The 20,147-nt window shown below is 44.1% G+C and overlaps 1 protein-coding gene across 1 annotated transcript in view; it reads left to right on the top strand.

The window, feature by feature from the left end:
• Nucleotides 1–20,147, top strand: part of DCDC2 (doublecortin domain containing 2) — a 172,269-nt gene that overhangs the window by 142,201 nt on the left and 9,921 nt on the right. The window contains exon 9 of the mRNA XM_008262508.5: nt 56–162. Within this exon, the coding sequence (XP_008260730.3) occupies nt 56–162 (107 nt within the window). The remainder of the gene's footprint in view (nt 1–55; nt 163–20,147) is intronic.

The raw sequence follows: 20,147 nt of genomic DNA, 5'->3' as shown, positions 1-20,147 counted from the left end.
GAGCCACACGATGTCGCAATTGGATTTTGATTTTCACTGTGTGTTTTGTCTCCAGTACTAGAGGAAGGCATTTTCAAGGCTGGAGCAGAGAGGTCTGAAATGCGGGGGGCAGCAGAAGTCCAAGAGGATGAAGATACTCAGGTGGAGGTTCCAGTTGATCAGGTAACCCCCTTGCCTTCAAGCATGCTTGTAAACCAACGAGTACTTCACTGCTTCCTCTCTGGTTTTGTATTATCTGCTACCGGCTGCTTCTCTGCCTGTGTTAGTTAACCCCTCTCAGGTGCCCTGTGACTAAACCTTAAAGAGACCCGAACATGGGTGGGCATTTAGCCTACTGGGTAGAAGGCCAATTAAGATTCCCAAGACCCATACAGAATATGGAAGTACCTGGGTTGGAGTCCCAGTGACTGTCGATTCCAACTTCCTGTTAATGCAGACCCTGGGGAGTAGCAGCCATAGCTCAAGTAGTTGGGTCCTTGCCACCCACAGGCGGGACCTGGATTGAGTTTTTGGATACCGGCTTCTACTTGCTCCAGCCTCGGCCATTGCAGGCATTTGAAGAGTGAACCAGTGCTTGGGAGTATGTTCATTTGTTTCTCTCTCTCTCTCTCTCTCTCTCTCCCCCTTTCAAAAACAAAAAAGTAAAACACTCTCCAGTTCTTCCTAGTATTCCTACAAGGAATAGCCATCAGGACTAAGTCTTGTAAATATGGAAAATGTTATATCTTTAATACAGCACTGAAGAGCAATATGGGGTTCAGTTAGGTATGAGATGCAAAGATGGAGAAAGTTGGGCACAAAAGAGTGCTGGCTTGGGATTTTTATGTAGAAAAAAGAATACCTTCTTAATTTAGAAAAGCATGGTATTTTCCCCTTTATGGTCCTTGAAATTGTTGTGGTTGGAATTTGTTTTTCATAATGGAATTGCTTATATAAAAGCAACTCAAATATTTGCTATGCGAATATTGATTTCCTTTCTTAGGTTAGTGGAACACTGTACTTTTTGGAGTGTGTGAGTATGTTCAATACACTCATGTGTACCTGTAGAAGGGACTGAGTAATGTTAATTCTGGCTAAATGATCCAAGAAATAAAAGTCAGTTATATTTTAAAAATGTAATTCAGTAAGTATTCTTACAGTGCTAAGTGGAGGATTGGAATTTAGGTGAGGAGGGAATGCTAATTTCAGACTCAGGGCAACATCAAGTCACTAGGCATCGCCACTTGTCCTCTGCCTATTATGTGATATTTCCTATTTTAAAAGCAAATTTCACAATCCAGCAAATTCCATAAATGATCTTCTCAATTGTATTTGTCTTAACAGTGTGGAAGTGACATTGCTGTTTGATTATTCTGCAGGCATTTTCCACAAGCACCGTCTTCCTGATGAAAAGCCCAAGGTGCTAAAAATCACACCGATTTCAAAAATCCAATTTGTTATCAAGGATTAGCCATAACTAATAATTTTGCATAAACTCCAGTTGTGGCTATTTTTTTCCCCTGAGGGAAAGTGGAATTTTAAGTCTTTTGTAAAAGCTATCATTAAACATTACGTTTTAAGACAAGAAGAGGGGTCATCACATGTATGCAACACCTGATGGCTGCGGAAACCAAGACTAATTTATATTCCAAAGTCAAAATGCCAGATAGCAAGAGAAGATCATAGGATTATTAGCAAAACAGAAATTTCTCTATTAATCACTTATTAACAACTTGCAGAATCTGTGACAGGTATTCCTTCTAAGCTTGATGTTCATAAGGAAGGGAGAGTCGCCCTCTGATCATACTTGGGCAGCCTCGCATGCTGTCTGCAGAGCTCCGTGTCTTCTTTGACTTGCGAGTGCTAGCTTATTAAAATGCAAGCCTCGGCAAGTGGCCCAGGGACAGACTGGCCCAAGGCAGGCGGTATCAGAGAATTGATGTCAGCCTGGAAGAAATAAAGCCAAGCACTAAAAGGTGCTTCCTTCTTTGACTCTGCTGGTCACAGAGTTGGGACTGCCTCGTTTGTTTGTTTGACCCCCTGTGCCTATGTGGCATTCTCCTCATGGTCCAGTGACCTTAGGCATCGTGAGAAGCTGAGTGAGGGTGTGGAGAAATCAGAGTCCATTAGAGGAAGGGTAACTCTGGGGTCATCACCCAGTGGTGACCTGCCGCAAACAATAGCTAACATTTATTAAGTACCTACAGCCCTGTAAGATAGGCTTCATCATTCCCGTTTTATGTGTAAGTGTCAAAGGAAAGTCAGCTCCTATAGGTGAAATAATTTGCCCATAGCTGTCCTCTCTCAGGGATGGGGATCCTTTTATTTTCTGTTAGGGGCCATTTGGATATTTATATCAGCATCTGCAGACCACACAAAATGATCGACTTAAAAATCAGCCTGCTATAGATTTATTGAATTTCAAGTCCCGCCTATGGTTACCTTGGCAGGGCCAGACCAAGTGATTTTGTGGGTCATATGTGTCTCATAGCCTAGGTGTTCCCAACGCCTGTGTGGGCCCTGAATGTAGGTCTAACTTCAAAGTGGGGGAGAATATTCAGTAGAAAAATAAAGCCCATTGTGAACCATGGAAGGAAAAGATACCCTGCATGAGAAAGGAAGTGTTGTCATCATATACTGCTTGGCTCACCTATAAGTGGCACTTGCACACACTGACTCCTGGGCTGCTGGCAAGTTACTTCCTGCCATCTAAATGACCCAAGTGTGGTTTTAATCTGAGGGCCATGAATAAGGGTGTGTGTGTGTGTGTGTGTGTACATTTCACCTGTGGTTTGGACAAGTTGTTCATCAACCCTGCAAAGCTGAACTTGGTCAGGTTTGAACAGCCTGGACAGGCCTTTCAAGTATGTGTGTATAGTGAATGGCATTGAAAGAGATACTAGTGGGGCCAGTACTGTGGCATAGCCAGTAAAGCCGCTGCCTGCAGTGCTGGCATCCCATATGGGCGCCAGTTCATGTCACGGCTGCTCCACTTTCGATCCAGCTCTCTGCTATGGCCTGGGAAAGTAGTGGAAGATGACCCAAATCTTTGGGCCCTGCACCTGCGTGGGAGACCTGGAAGAAGCTCCTGTCTCCTGGCTTTGGATCAACGCAGCTCCGGCCATTGTGGCCATCTGGGGAGTGAACCAGCAGATGGAAGACCTCTCTCTCTCTTCTCTCTCTCTCTCCCTGTAACTCTGCCTTTCAAATAAAATGACTAAATCCTTAAAAAAGAGAGAGAGAGATACTAGCTCCCTATGGAATAGTCGTCCTCAACTGGGAGTGATCTACTTCCAAGGGGAGGGTTGGCAGTTTCTGGCGATCCTGCTGGCTGTGGTAACAGAGAGGCCGTCTGGCGTCTTGGGGGTAGTGTGCAGGGATGCTGCTGTCTGACTTGAGCTGCACTTGATGATCCTTGCAACAGAGTTGTCCCCAGCCCAACACGTGCCAGCAGTGCTGAGGCTGAGAAGCCCTGCTCTGGGGCAGAGGTCAGGTGTGCTTATCCTCCAGGATGCTAAGATACCATCTCCTGCAAAGCTCAGGCTGGGTTATTGCCTGTCATAAACCATTTGATACCATGTCATTGTGTACTTAAGACAGGCTTAAACGATGAATTTTGTGTTAAAGTATCTTTTACCACAATACAAATATTTGTATAAAAGAGATTTGGGTACCCTAAGCCCGGGGTTCTTCGTGTGAAATGTAGAACACGGGTGTGTCACATAGCCCCCTTCTCCTGCCTTAGAGGAATGGGGCCTTGGGAGCAAAAGCTGCTCTTCTGGCTACTGCTGCTACTGGGGAGCTGGGAGGTCCTTTGTCTCTGGCCCAGTAGTCTCACGTCTTCTTCCAGCACCCAAGAAACGGGGGTAGGCTAAAATGTTCTGTTTGCTTGCAAGGAGGGTAAAACTCAGGCCCTTCATAATCGGCAGCCTCAGTTAGACCATCTAGCATGTGTGTTTGTGTGTGTGTGCTGTGGGGCATTATGGACTCATTCCAGCCGAGTCTGACCTGTGTCATGAAGTGCAGACTCTTCATTGGTTAGAGACAAGTTGATGATCATGGATCTAGTGCTCCAAACCCATGGGGGAAATGAAGAATGTTCACGTTCTCATATGCACTTGGGGAGGCCAGGACAGATCTGTTTTCTTAGGGGAGGGTTTGAGTCTAATAAGAATAAGATACTTTTAAAAGTATGTTTTTCTATTTAAGAGGCAGAGGGAGAGAAGGGGGAGTAAGGGTGGAGGGAATGAGAGAAAGAATGGGGTGGGAGGGGAGATGAGGTGAGGGAATCCCCCCTTCCCCCATTCACTCCTGAAATGCTCACAACGGCTGAGACTGAGCTGGGAACTCAATCCAGGTCTCCCGTGAGGGTGGTAGGAACCTAACCACTTGAACTGCTGCTTCCCAGGGTCTGTCACAGCAGGAGGCAGGAGCCAGAGCCTGGTTTTGAACCCAGAAACTCTGATGTGAGACATAGGTTTCCTAACAATTGCCTTTGCTTCCAGGCCAAATGCCCACCTCAAGGCACCCTTTTAAAAGGCCTGATTGGCATCACACATGTAGACTATATAGCCATTTAAAGATTCTGCAGTCCAGGGACTATACCCAGACATCGGAGGTTTGAAGTTCACATACACTCATAGCCACAGTTTGGTTCCCCGGTTCCTGGCCTGGTCTCGTCACTGATTCCACCTCCTGCTATGGAGAGTCAGAGTCACCTGTGGCTTCTGTTGTGAAAGGCAAGCAAGACCAGGAGCTCATTTGTGTTTCCTTTTTCATACGCAGTAAAATACACAGAAAGATAGGAAGCTGCTTCCTCCAACCTGGCCTCCAAATATCCTTTAGTGAAATGTGTTTACTAAGCAGAAATAGAAAACGTTTACAACCAGGATTGAACCTGGTCTAAACTCCCTACTTGGCCATTGAAGAAACAAAACCCCACAGTGGGGACAGACACAGACTGTGGATGGTGGGGTCCGGAGCTTGGGGGTTGGCTCTGTTTGTTGTCCCTCTGTAAAACCTCGAGGAAGGCAGCAGGGAGCCTGGGGACTCCCAGTTACCCCGTGAACAGCATCACGTTCTGAGTCGAGGGCCAGTCAGCCTGCACTACCTTCCCTGAACTGAAAGGGCTGAGTGCTGTGTGTCCACCCACCATTCCTCACTGCCCAGTTAGAGCCCCTCAGCCACTGCTTCACCATATACAGCCGAAGAGCTGGGATGCAGAGAACGGAGGCTGTCACTGTGCTCTACCAGTGGGGCTGTCTGTGGCATCATGTTTATAGATTGATGTGTAATTGATACAAATGTTGTTATATGTCAAAATGTAGCCCTTGGGAATTTCAGACATAAATGAAAGGAAATAAACATTTAATTCTTTTTTTAAAATTAAATTTATTTTATTTATTTGAAATGCAGACATACACACACGGGGTGGGGGGAGGACAGAGAGAGAGAGAGAGCGTGCATCCACTGGTTCACCACCCAGATGTCTGCAGTAGTTGGAGCTGGTCTAGGCTGAAGCCAAGAGCTGGGAACTCAGTCCAAGTCTCCCATATGGGGTGGCAGGAACCCAACCTGTTGAATCGTCACCTGCTGGCCTCCTGGAATGTGCTTCAGCAGGAATGTAGAGTCAGGAGAGGAGCCAGACACAAGCACTCCAGTTTGGGACGCAGGCATCCCAAGTGGCAAGTGCCTCCCCTGCATTTACTTCTAAAGTGAGCAAACTGAAGGGGGATGATGACTAAACAGCCCATGCCATAGGAGCATAAGTTTTCAGTTTCTCGTGTGGATGTCCTGGGAACCTGTGGGGCTTGAATGGGCCCATGTGAGCCAGCTTCTAGCAGGGGGTTGACTAGAGCTTCACTCTGCTTCTTTATTTACAGGGTCCTGTCTCTGAATACAGCCACTCTCTCTGTAGGTCTTTATGCCTTCCAACCACATACGAACCCTTCTTTCTTGTGAAAATAAGCCTCAGAAAGCTGAAAACAAAAAGCAGTACTTAGCTATCATGAAAAATTGAAACTGATTATTTCAAAACACCTCATTCAACTTGGGTAGGAGATGGTTTTAGTTTCCATGGGAACGGAAATAAAAACGAGTGTGATAACTTCTGTACTTTCAACCTCTCTGCATGAACTGGGACACAAAATGCACGGAAACACCTATCTCAAACCCTATAGCAAATCCACGTATTTCCCCCGATTTGAGATGCAGGAGTGGGCACGTCAGGCAATCTTTTCATTTGTATTGGTTCTGATCTCCCGTTTCTCTATCCAGTGTGTTTCGGAGAGAGAGAACTGGTAGGTGGGAATGGGGAGGGGTTGGGGGGCTAGTTAGGGTCTCTCAGCTATAAAACTCCACCTTGGGCTGTTATTTCAGATGGAAAAGGTCATACACATCAAAATGTATCCTTCAGGAGTTCTGATGTCAACATAAGACATATGAGCATTTACTTCTGCGGTGGGCTGGGCGCTAGCTTCAGTGTCTGCACAGGTGCTGGTCTTCAGTGCTGCTGTTGCTGACAGAGGCATGACGTGAGTGCAAAAGGGCAATTCATCTGGGCAGTCCCGTCTGTCCATGGAAATACCTTCCGAGTAATTGATGCTTCGGATATTCCGTGCCTATTTCCATGTGATTTCCAGATTCCATCTTCTTTGCCCTTAGCACTCAGGAATCCCCAGTTAACCTCAGTAACTGCATGCATATTCTCTAGCCAACCTAAACGCTGGTGCCGTCCCCTGAGCTGTCATTGCTAGGATGTTGTAGCCAGAGTAATAGCTACCAGACCTCTCCTGTTTTGCCACACAAATCTACCATTTTCTCAGAATGCCAGTTACAAAATAAATAGCAAGATACACATGTAGGCAAACTCAGGCAAAATGCTAATGCTGGTGTCGGCTTAAGAAGAAAATCGAATGTGGGTTTTCTAGGAAGTATTTAAAGTAATTATCTGTAATAAAAGTGCTTTTCAAAAGGTCAAAGTCCAGATTTTCTTATAAAACCTCTCTGTTTAAGGATGCAAATTATCTGTTGGACATATATGTTTAACACAGCCCTTAATCTAGCTGCACTCTGGACTCAGTGCCAGAGAGGGTGCAAGACTGGAATCATCTGAGTTCAAGTGACTTATGCAATCTTTGTTCTACTCCTTTTTGAAAAAATTATCTATTCATTTGAAAGGCAAAGTGATAGAGGGAGAAACAGGGAAGCAGGGAAGGAGGAGGGAGGAGGAGGAGGAGAGAGAGAGAGAGAGAGAGAGAAAGAGAGAGAGGTGGGATATATTGATTTCCATCTGCTGGTTCACTTCTCAAATGGCTGCAATAGCCTGAGCTGGATCAGGCTGAAAGCAGGAGCCAGGAACTTCATCCAGGTCTCCCATGTGGGTGGCAGGGGCCTAGTACTTGAACCATCCTCTGCTGCTTTCCCAGGTGCATTAGTAAGGAGCTGGAATGGAAGTGGAGCAGGTGGGACCTGACCCAGTTCTGATATGGGATGCTTCCTTTCGAGCAACAGCTGAACCCACTGTGCTGCAATGCTGGGCCCCCTGTACTCTTCTGTATGTCAGTTTAATGAGTATTTAAGGTAAAGTAGAATGAATGCCCTTTTCTAACACCAGGGAAATATGAACATGCTTTGTGCAGACTAATGTTACACAATGATTCATAGTCATGTGTTACTGAAATTTCTTAGAGAAAAGTTTCAAGTATAAAACTGATTCTCTTAAAATCTTAGTCACAGATCAACTAAAATTTGGCATAAATGTTAGGGGAGAGGACTGTACAATTAGTGGAAATCTCTATTTTATGATCTTTGCAATGGTGTGTTCCTTTTATTTGACATTACTTAATAATCAGTGGCATGGTGATGTAATTGGAATCAGTCTTGTGGAACTGTCTGTATGGCCAAGTATTCTGTTGACAGTTGGCCTCTTCTAGTTTCTTCCAGCTTTCAATAAGTTGATAATTTTTAAGACAAGAGTGCTGCCTTCATTAAAAGAGGCATTGTTTTAAGGTATTATAACAAGGAGAACTTTCAGCCACAAATGATGTTTTTGAAGTGAAATGTCTCTGACCCTGCTGTGTGATATGCGGCGTGTCCTCTGGGGACCTCATGTGGAGACGCAGAGGCTGAGAACTTCTCACTGGGAGCACTGAGCGAGCTCCCCCGGTGATGAGTCGGCCTTGGCGTAGAGGACGCTAGACTGACCATAACCGTCATGGAGCTGAGATTAGGGCACTCTTTGGCTCCATACACTCATTATCTTGGGCAACGGTTCATTCAGCCCAAGGGTCAACAAGGAATTCAAACCTTCTGTCAGTGTTTGTGGGATCTGGGGCAGGTTCACCTACCCTGCTGTGGTTTCCCTTTCGGCCATTGGGAAGAGCAGCAGTATTTTCCTTAAGTAATCATGGTGAGTGTAAATACAATTGGATGCTTGAGGTGCGTGATCTGCAGTTCCAGGGGCCTGGAGCACCCCCCGCCATCAGTTCCTCCCAGAAGGTACACACCACGCTGACGCTGACCTGTAGGAAGCATGTGTGCATGTCATTTCTCCTTGCTGTGTCCTCACATGGTCGTTCCTGTGCTTCTGGAGCTGCCCAGGGAGCTCCATGGAGCCAACACTGATGTTTCCTCTTTTCCCATAATCATCCCAAATATTTTTAGTGGCATCTGTTCGAGGGCCACTTCTGTTCACTATTTTCACATCACACATGGAGAATAACTGCACCTGTGATTAGAGCGTTGACTGTAGTCACAGGTAAGGGGTGGCTGAGGGAGCCAGGATGGTTTGCAGGCATGGTGGGTGGGTGGATGGGGTGGCTCTGACAGCCAGAGTCCAAGCATTCCGGGTGAAGACGCAGGAACAGTGTGGAGTCCAAGGATTCTGGTGAAGATGCAGGAACAGTGTGAACTAGGGTGTGGCACGAGAGGGGACTCAGGCTGGGCTGGGCCTCCCCTCCCTGCTACAGTGAGGAGCCAGGCCTCCTTCCTTTGTCAAGGAACCCACTTCCTTTTGGGAAATGAGGGGGATGGGAGAGAGCATGAGTGCAATGGAGGGGAAAGAACACTAAGACGATCTTGGTGGGGGCGCGGGGAGGCTGGTGATTGGATAGTGCCTTGTTTGCCAGAATTCCATGTCCTGCAGTCCGGAGGCTGGGAGTCTGTGACCCGGCAGTTGGCATGGTGGGTTTTCTCCTTGGTCTCCCGTGGGTATCTGTGTCCGGATCTCCTCTTCCCCTATGATGACACCAGCCATTTTGGTCTCATCTTGATTTCGCTACCTCCTTAAAGACCGTGTCTCCAAACACAGTGGCATTCTGAGGTGCTGAGCTGAGACTTCTACACATGAATTTAGCCAGAGTGGGAAGGGGACAGAATTGAGCCCCAAGCAGTGAGAAAGTGGGATTTGTCCCCAATTCAGTGCTGGTAAATTAGTCCCAAAAGACCAGAGGGACAATATTCGGGGAGCAGGGTCAGCCTTTTGAATCTGTGTCTGTTAGAAACGTGGTCGAGCCATGAGTGAGAGGGAGGAAACAGAGGCATGGGGCCCCCTCTCAGCCCAGTCCCTCTGCAGTATTAATCCATTGCTCACATGTAGAGCTGGGTCTATTCTGGATTCCTGGTTACTGTTATGCCCAAGTTTTAAAACCCCCAAGGCCACTGTCTTTCAGTTGGAACTTGTATGTGTCTATTGATTTGTTTTTTATGATGCAGATGAAAGACATTGTGTCCCACTGGCCATGGGAGCCCAGGCAAGTTGCTTGATTCTTCCTCTGATGCGCTTCTCCGGGGCAGTTACACGTGCCTATGGAGTGGGAAGGATGACACGAGAAGCCATATTTGAAAGGATTTTTAGAAGCATTGTATGCTCTCTAATGTCTGGCACGATTAGACCCATAAGTGGCTACTGCCAGCCTGTCATCCCTGTCACTCAGGGGTGTGCACTAATTTATGAAGTCATCCTTGTTAAGGATCTTGTGAACATATTTGTGTTATCCTGGAAAGTAGATAGCAGTTCAGAAGCAAGCAAATCAAAGCTATTGACTGGATGTTAAATCTGTAGTGAAAAATGTGTGCTAGGGAACTTAGAAGCAAAGAGTAAATGTAACTAGGCCTGAGGGTGATTGGTTCATGTAAATCAGACTAAGCATCTCAGTGGACCAGAAGTCGAACATCAGGCTGTATTTTTGCTGAGTTAACTGATCAGGGCAAGACAGTCACTAAGTGTCTTGGCATTACTGTTTTGCCACGTGAACAACATTAGGAAAGGATACTGCTCTATGTGGCCCACCAGATAATAATTCCGTTAGAGCAAACCCTGTGCTACAGTTCTCATCACTCCACTTCTTACCTCTGTCCATCAGTGGCCTGAAAAAAACATGTATGGAGGCTGTTGAGTTTCCAGTGGGGTTTTCTGTGCATGACTTCCTTTGCTCCCTACCACAGGCCCGAGAGGTCGTTAGCTGCATCCTTCGATTCTCTGGGGGACTCTCAGGCCTGGTCAGGTAGATCCACCGGCCTGGGACTGAAGTGGCTCCTTTCTTTCCTCTAGACCAGCTCTGCTTCCTTATCCTGCACGGTGGGTTTTACATCTGGGGTTGGCCTTATCATCACAGATGCCAGCAGACACTCGCCGAATCCTCCTGGTCCTTCCCAGAGACGTTCCCAGGCATGAGCCAGTCTCTGGGGACCATGTGAGAAGTGTCTCTTCAGGGAGTGGGCGAAGGCAGTCTTCTGCTGAGTCGTTCTCCCTTGTGAGTCCCACTGCCAGGGCTGTGGTTAGTTCTGAGTGCTGAGGGCCCTCTTCCTCCCTAGCAGGCCCTCACCACGGTGTGGATTTTATTTCTGTGTGTGGGTGTAGAACCCAGTGATCCTTCGAGGGATGATTTGATTGATGTATACACTGGAAACATCTTTAATAATTTAATGACTACTTCAAAGGAGATTATACCAAAAAGCACATTGCTTTTCATTTATTCATTACAGATCTGTCATAGCAGCATTTTTTTTGCCCTAAATTGTAGTATTATAGTAATAATAAATTTTGTTCCAGACTCAGGGTATTTTAAAGAATTACAAGTCTTTTAACTAATGTTAGTATCTTATTTAAATTGATCAAATTGATATTTGATCACCATAATTTTGTATTTCTTAAAGTTGAGGCAACCAGATGCAGCTTCACTTGATGACTCCTCAAATAGCTGTGCTGGAAAATCTCTTGCAGTAGTGGCACAGAAGTGTAGCACTGCCTGTTGGCAGTGTTAGTGAGCGTGGTGAGAACAGAACTCCCATTTAGGGCTGGGTGTCCTTTTTCTTAAAAAAGATTAGTGTATATACCAACTCTTTGCATTAAAAGGAGGACAAAAAAAAAAGTATATGTACTTGGGAATTAGGGGTAGAGAGAGAGGTGAGACTAAGACACAGAAAACAAAACAAAACAAGCTACAATGTTATCTTGCAACTCTTAGGCATAAATCCAGGTGTCAGAAAAGGAAAACTTTTTTTCCTCACTTACAAGTGGTCATTTTAATAGCCTTTACCAAGTACTTGTAATATATTCTCAGAGAGGCAAGGACTGTACCTAGATTCCTAAACAATTAGTCAATTATAAGTTTTAAAAAATTTTGAAATGCTGCATAAAACCAAAAGAAAGTTATTTTGAATAAGCAATTTTAGACATAGTAAAGATCAAAATAATTTCTAGGAGAATGCTTGGCAATTATCTAACTTTCAGAGATAATTTTTTTAAAGATTTATTTATTTAAGAGGCAGAGTTGGGGGGGGGAGAGGGATAGAGGAAGGGGGAGAGGGATAGACACACAGAGAGAGGTCTTCCATATGCTGGTTCACTCCCCAAATAGTTGCAATGGCCAGAGCTGGGCTGACCTGAAGCCAAGAGCTTCTTCCAGGTCTCTCATGTGGTACAGGGGCTCGAAGCACTTGGGCCATCTTCTACTGCTTTCTCAGGGAGCTGGATTGGAAGTGGATCAGCTGGGATTTGAACTGGCTGGCACCCATATGGAATGCTGGCACTACAGGTGGAAGCTTAACCTACAAGGCCACAGCACCAGCCCCCAGAGATAATTTAAAAAGAGATCTGCTGTAGGGGCTGGGATTGTGGTACAGCGGATTGAACTGCTGCTTGCAATGCCGGCATCCTGTATAGAGCACAAGTTCAAGTCCTGGCTGCTCCACTTTCCATCCAGCTTCCTGCTAATGAACCTGGGAAGGCAATGGGAGATGGCCCAAGTGCTTGGGATCCTGCCACCCATGTGGGAGACCCAGATGGAGTTCTGCCTACTGGCTTTGGCCTGGTCCAGCCCTGGTTGTTGTGGCCATCTGGTGAGTGAGACAGCAAATGGAAGGTTTGTCCCTGTCACTTAAAAATAAAAAGACGAGGTGTTTCTGCGTTTTTGTTATGCTTCAGGTACTCACAATCCTACTAGAGACTGCTGTTGCTCATGAGAGTGTGACTTAAGATTTTTGAGTTTACAAATCCCATGTACATTCGGTAGAAACCACACTTGGAATTGTGAATTTGGGTCTTTTCTCTGGATAGAACTTTGCATCTGATCTCTGGTGATGCTCAGCACAGCTCCCTGCAGCCATGTGAGGAGACAGCTGACGCCCAGCAGTGTGCTGTACTGCGGAGACAGCATGTGTGGGAGGTCAGGTGCCTTCAACACATGTGCAACTTCTAGTATGTTCAGCCCACAGTGGGTTTAGCGGGATGTAACCCGGTCAGAATAGAGGAACATCTGTGATGTCCTGTTCATCCCCATCGGAACACAACTGCTTTTCCAGGTCAGTAAATTTTTCAGCAGTAAAAGTGATGCTGGCTCCTGCAGATGTCCCATTTTCTGGCCATTGGCTATACATACGCATGTCCCTGTGACAGTGACATGATGAAGTAGCAAATCTCTGTGTTTATTTAAGGAAGGTCTCAGATCTTTGGGAGTGGGAATGCCTGGGGCCCTTGTCCTACTGTTTGCCTGCCATGTGACAATGGAAGTGGGGTATGGTTTCACATTTCTCTTATTTGTGTAATGAGTAAAGAAATGTGTCTTACAGGCTAATAGGATTGCATGAAGTGATAGATGTCTGAGCACTGGCCCGGGAGCTGCTCAGTGTTTGTGCTTGCATCTGCCCTGCTGTCTGGCCTGTTGCTCCCACCACCAACTCTGTGGAAACTGCGTTTTACAGGTCTGAGCCACTCACCTGCCCCTTGTTGTGGCTGCATCCTGATACTGCTTGTTAAGCGTTAAACATGATCTGGCTCCATAACCTCATGCAGATTTTTAATAAAGATTTGTTTTATATATTTGAAAGGAGGAGATGGAGAGAGAGAGAGAGAGAGAGAGAGAGAAAGAGAAAGAGAGAAAGAGAAAGAAAGAGATATCTTCCATCCATTGGTTCTTTTTCCAAATGACCATGACAGCTGGGGCTGGGCCAGCCAAAGCCAGGAGCCTGGCATTCCATCCTGGTTTCCTACATGGGTGGTAGTGGCCAAAGCACTTGGGCTGTCTTTACTTCATTCCCAGGCTCATTAGAGAGTTGCATTGGAAGGGGAGCAGCCAGAACTCTAACTGGTGCTCTGATAGGGGATACTGGTGTCTCAGGCTGCAGGTTAATTCACTGGGTTCCTCATGCAGATATTTAACCCCCAAAGTCATTCATTATAAATTAATGGGTTGATGGACCAATGGTGCAGGCTTGATACAATTAGGGCATCTGGGAGGTAGGTCTACTGGGAGGTCTTGAGGTCACTGGGGATTTGTTATTGGAAGGTAGTTCTCATGAGAGTGTTGGCTACATAGGAAGAGTGTACTTCCTGTCTGCTTCCTGGCTTGCCATGTGACTGTCTGTCTACCCTGCGCCAACTTCATCATGTGCCTAAACCAATGGGGCCACCAGATCTTGGACTGTGAACCTCCCAAACTGTAAAACTGAAATAAGAAGTGCCTCCCAAGTATTTCAGCTGCAGGAATGTGAAGCTAACTAATAAACTGCTCCTGTGCTCCTCTTACTTCATGGTTTGACTCTTCTGTGCATCTTTCCTGCCCACAGTGCTCCTAGCTCCCTGATGCTAGAGACTGGGCATTTCTCTCCAAACTCCTGGCACTCAGAGTGCTGCTGGGCACAAACAAGTGAATGGTCTCTCAGGTCCCACAAGTCCCACTAAATCCCCAGAAAAGCAACTTGGGATCTCTTAGACTGAGACCCTGGTCCTATCCTGTGCTGTTGCTGGCCTGTTGGCGGGGAGCACCCCACAGTGTTTTCTGTGAGCTGGTTTCGTATGCTGTATTCTCAGAAGTCCCCTCTTGGTTGTGTTGTCTTAGCAGAGAAAGCCCCTTGGTTTCCTGGTACTGGCTCTTCCTGTGCTCCCTGGAAGACCTTGCTCTTCTGTCATGCAGAAGCATAGTGTTTGGCTCAAAACATTGCCTATATTTTTCATTTATTTTTGAGCATAAGGTACACATAATGTAAACTTCACCATTTTAACCATTTTAAGTGTGCATACACTTCAGTGATATTAAACACATTTATGATGTTGCAAAACCATCACTACCATCAATTTGTGTAACTCATCTTGAAAACCTGAGGGGCTGGCACTGTGGGTTAAAGTCCTGGCCTGAAGTGCTGGCATCCCATATGAGCGCTGGTTCTAGTCCTGGCTGCTCCATTTCTGATCCAGCTCTCTGCTATGGCCTGGGAAAGCAGTCGAAGATGGCCCAAGTCCTTGGGCCCCTGCACCCACGTGGGAGATTGGGAAGAAGCTCCTGGCACCTGGCTTCAGATCAGCACAGCTCCGGCTGTTGCAGTCATCTGGGGAGTAAACCAGTGGATGGAAGACCTCTCTCTCTGTCTCTACCTCTGTCTGTAACTCTGTCTTTCAAATAAATAAAATAAATCTTAAAAAAAAAAAAGAAAACCTGAAACTTCATTCCCATTAAACAATAGCTCTCTGTTCTCTCACTCCTCTCACAATTGTCCTTCTACTTTTGTATCTTTGAATTTAACTGCTCTAGGTACCTCATGTAAGTAGAGTCATATAGTATTTGTCTTTGTTTTTAAAAAAATATATATATATATTTATAAAGATTTTATCTTTATTTGGAAGGAAGAATTACATACAGAGAGAGAGAGAGAGAGACAGAAAGGAATCTTCCAACTGCTGGTTCACTCCCCAAATGACTGTGATGGTTGAGGCTGGGCCAGACAGAAGCCAGGATTCAGGGGCTTCATCCATGTCTCCCATGTAGGTGCAGGGACCCAAGGATTTGGGCCAACTTCTGTTGCTTTCCCAAGCACATTAACAGGGAGCTGGATAGGAAGTGGAGCAGCTGGGACTGATGCCCATATGGATGCCAGCACCACAGGCAGAAGCTTAACCTGTTATGCCACAATTCTGGTCCCATTTAAAAATATTTTTAAATAAAAATAAATTTTTATTAAGATAAAATGATTTTTAGAATGGGATCCAAAATAAACCTCAACTATATGCCATATGTAAGAGATACATCCAAACAAAAAATTTGGAAAGTTTGAGAATTAAATATACACTAGGGAAATATAAACACAAAGTAGGGATGGATATATGAATATCACAATGTGAAATTCAAGATAAAGATCATTCAGTGAGGAAAGAAGGGTGCATTATTATGAAAGGGGTGTGAAATAGTGAAGGCAATATTTTATATACACACACACCAAATAGTATGGCATGTACATTTTTTTGAAAAAAAAAAGTTAACTTCCACATATGAAAAAAAATGTGCCTTTGTGTAATGAGAAAATTTATCTTTGTGTCTGTCTGATTTTACTTAGCATATTGACCTCTGGTTCCATCTGTTTTGTTATAGGTAACAGGATTTCGTTCTTTTTATGCCTGAATAATATTTCATGTTGTATACATACCATATTTTTCTTGATCAGTTCATGCATTGATGGACATGTAGGTTGATTCCATACATTTGGTGTTGTGAATAGTGCTGCAGTAAACACAGAGATGCAGGTATCTCTTTCATATCTTGGCTTTATTTCTTTTGGATATATACCCAGAAGTAGGATAGCTGGGTCATATGGTAGATCTACTTTGGGTTTTTGAGGAGCTTTCCTACTGTTATTTATTTTATATTTTATTTTTTATTTTATATCTTTTTTTCCTTCATTAGGTACTTATTATTGTAAATTTTCCTGTTAGTACTGCTTTTTCTGTACCTTACAAGTTTTCATATACTGTTGTGTTCTGTGTTTCCATTTTCATTAGTTTCAAGGAATTGTAAATTTTATTTCTTCATCAGGAGCACGTTGCTTAGTCTCCATAGATTTGTACATTTTCTAGAGTTTCTTTTGTTACTAATTTCCAGTTTTATTCTATTGTAATCAGAAAAGACATGTGACATGATTTCAGTTATTTTTAATTTGTTGAGACTCATTTTGTGGTCTAGTGTATGGTCTTTCCTAGAAAATGTTCCATGTGCTGATGAAAAGAATGTATTCTTGAGCTGTGGGATGGAATGTTCTATAAATGTCTGGTAGGTCATTTGGTCTACAATTTATTTATTTATTTATTTTTTTGACAGGCAGAGTAGACAGTGAGAGAGAGAGACAGAGAGAAAGGTCTTCCTTTTGCCATTGGTTCACTCTCCAATGGCTGCGGCGGCGGCGTGCTGCAGCCAGCGCACCACGCTGATCCAAAGGCAGGAGCCAGGTGCTTCTGGTCTCCCATGGGGTTCAAGGCCCAAACACTTGGGCCATCCTCCACTGTACTCCCTGGCCACAGCAGAGAGCTGGCTTGGAAGAGGGTTAGCTGGGACAGAATCCGGCGCCCCGACTGGGACTAGAACCCAGTGTGCTGGTGCCACAGGTGGAGGATTAGCCTGTTGAGCCATGGCGCCAGCCTGGTCTACAGTTTAAATGAGCTCTGATTTTTTGTTTTGTCTGAATGAATTATCCATTGATGAAAATGGAGTGTGAAGTCTCTCAATATTACTGTATTAGAGCTTATGTCTTCCTTTAGATCTAATAACATTTGTTTTATAAAACTGGATGCTGTGGCATTAGATGTATATTCATAATGGTCATATCTTCTTGCTGAATTGACTTGAATTGAGCCCTTGGTTCTTATATGGTAACTTTATTTTGTCTCTTTTCATAGTTTTTGCTTTAAAGTTTATTTTGACTTGATGTACATGTAGCTATTCCTGCTTACTTTTGATTTCTATTTGCATGGAATATATTTTTTTGTTTATTCACTTTTAGCCTGTGTGTGTCTTTATTGGTGAACTGAATTTTTTGGAGGTAACAAATTGCTGAGTCTTTCTTTTCCCTCTTTATAAAATCCATTCATTTTTGGTTTTTAATTAGGAGAATTTAGTCTATTTACATTCAAGGCTCTTACTGATAATTAATGGCTTCAGTCCTGCCATTTTTAATTTACGATTTCCTTGGTCTGTTTTTGAATATCTTCTGCATTTTAAATAGATTTTACACTTTCACAGATTTTTATTTATTTATTTCCTTGTTTCTGTATGTATGACACCCTTAAGTGTCATCTAAGCCTGGTCAGGTGGTGATAGAGTCCTTTATTTCTTCTTTGTTTGAAGATACCTTCAATGGGTAAGGTATCCTGGTACTTGGACTATATATGTCTATTCCATCCTGGCCTATCTTTGGTTTCTGTTAAGAAATCTGCTGTTGATTGGATGGGAGTTCCTTTAATAGTGACCTGGCACTTTGTTCTTGCGAATTTTAGAATTCTTTCTTTGGTGTTGCACTTTTGAAAGGTTGACTATAATGCGTTGTGGTGAAATTATTTTTTTTCTGTTCATGTCTATTGGGGTCCTGTAGACTTCCTGTATTTGGAGTACATATGGTTCTTCAAATTGGGGACATTTTCATTGAATAAGTTTTCTAAGCCACTCTTTTTTCCATTCTTTTAGGAACTCTGAAAACTTCAAAATTGATTTTTTTGATGATAGACCAGAGGTCAATGATTACATTTCTTGTTCTTTTCAATTCTTTTTTTTTCCAGTCCAACTAAGATTCTTTAGATTTGTCTTTGAGATCAGCTATTTTTTCTTTTTTTTTTTAACTTTTATTTAATAAATATAAATTTCCAAAGTACAGCTTTTGGATTATAGCGGCTTTTTCCCCCCATAACCTCCCTCCCACCCGCAACCATCTCATCTCCTGCTCCCTCTCCCATCCCATTCACATCAAGATTCATTTTCAATTATCTTTATATACAGAAAGATCAGCTTTTTTTTCTACTGATTGATCTAGTCTGTTGTTAAGATTTAAACTGTGTTCTTTTTTTAAAAAGAGATTTATTTATTTACTTGAAAGTCAGAGTTACACAGAGAAAGAAGGAGAGGCAGAGAGAGAGAGAGTGGTCTTCCATCCACTGGTTCACTCTCCAGTTGGCCGCAATGGCTGGAGCTGAGCTGATCTGAAGCCAGAAGCCAGGAACTTCCTCCGGGTCTCCCATGTGGGTGCAGGGGCCCAAGGACTTGTGTTTCAGTGTGCACAGATTCCAGAGGCAATGACTAATGCCCTGAGTGGCCAGTGAGGGGAGGTAGTGAGGATAAGGACCATTCCCAAGTGAGAGCAGGTAGACATCTTACTTCTAGGACTCTATGGGCAAGAGCTGCCAGCTACACTTGTCTTCACTGTCTCTCGGAGTGCAGAGTGCTGTGTGGGTACAGGTGCTGGGATTGCCCTTGCTCGGTTGAAACCACTTAGACCTGTAAGGCTCGGTCTTCCTTGCAAGAGTGTGAGAATGTCTACGGGGCCTATGTCTATGGGAGGGAGATACATGGGGCTTCTGTCTCCTGACACAGTATAGATTCCAACAGTGACTCCTTTGTCAAGATGGTGCCACATCACCACCACAGCAGCCCTGTGCCCTGGTTTCTGTGTCCTACCAAATATCCACTGTTCCATTACTGAACTCCTGTGTTCTTCACTGGACGCTCACCTCAAGACATAGATATGCACCTGCTGCTTCAGGTCTTCTCAGTGGAGGAAGAGGTGAATGCGGGACATCTCTGTTCAGCCATCTTGAAACGTTCACCTCTTTCCATTCTTTATCTTTCCGTGAGTGACTTATTTCATCAGCATAATGTCCTTATGGTTCACCCATGTTGGATCATGTAACAGCATTTCCTTCCTTTTTAAGGCTGAAAAACAGCCCATTGTGTAAATATATGTGTGTGTGTGTGTGTATATATATATATATGCATATATACACATATAATATTTTGCTTACCTATTCATTTATTGATAGATACTTGGATTGCATCTGTATTTTAGCCATTGTGCAGAGTATCTCTTCAAGATTCTACTTTCAGTTCTTTTCGGTATATAATCAGAAGTGAAATTGATGTACCATATAGTAATTCTATTTTAAAATTTTCAAGGAACTGCCACACTCTTTTCCATATGGCTGTGTGATTTTACATTCCCACCAACATGCACAAGAGTCTCAGTTTCTCCGAATCCTTTCCAAATACTTATCATTTTCTGTTTCATTTTTCCTCTTGATAATAACCATCCTAATTGGTTTGAGGTAGAATCTATGACAATTTTGATTTTCTTTTCCCTAATGATTAAATAGCAATGTAGACCATCTTTTTATGCACTTATTGGCCTATGCATATCTTTTTTGAAGAAATGTTTATTCAAATGCCTTGCCTGTGGCTAGCGCTGGGGTGTAGCAGGTAAAACTGCTGTTTGCAGTGCTGGCATCCCATGTGGGTGCTGGTTCAAGTCCTGGATGCTGCATTTCTGATCCAGCTCCCTGCTAATGCACCTGGGAAAGCAGCAGAAGATGGCCCAAGTGCTTGGGCCCTTCCACCCATGTGGGAGACGTGAAGAAAGCTCCTGTCTCCTTGCTTTGGCCTGGTCCAGCCCCAGCCACTGGGGACGTCTGGGGAGTGAACCAGCTAGAGGAAGATTCTCTGTCTCTCTCTCTCTCTCTCTAACTCTGACTTTCAAAAAAACAAAAACAAACAGAAAAATCCTTGCAGATTTTTTGAATGTAGTCATTTTTGTTGTTGTTGGGTTGAGGAGTTCTCTAAATTTTCTGGTTATCAATCCCATACCAGGTATGTCATTTGCACATATTTTCTCCCATTGTATGAGTTTCTTTTTTATTCAGTTTG

This window comes from Oryctolagus cuniculus, chromosome 5 (genome assembly GCF_051225735.1).
Source record: "Oryctolagus cuniculus isolate XC-2025 breed Fujian yellow rabbit chromosome 5, ASM5122573v1, whole genome shotgun sequence".
In the NCBI taxonomy this organism is placed as follows: domain Eukaryota; kingdom Metazoa; phylum Chordata; class Mammalia; order Lagomorpha; family Leporidae; genus Oryctolagus; species Oryctolagus cuniculus.
Note: the sequence above shows the minus strand (reverse complement) of the source record. Positions and strands in the feature narration are given on the sequence as shown.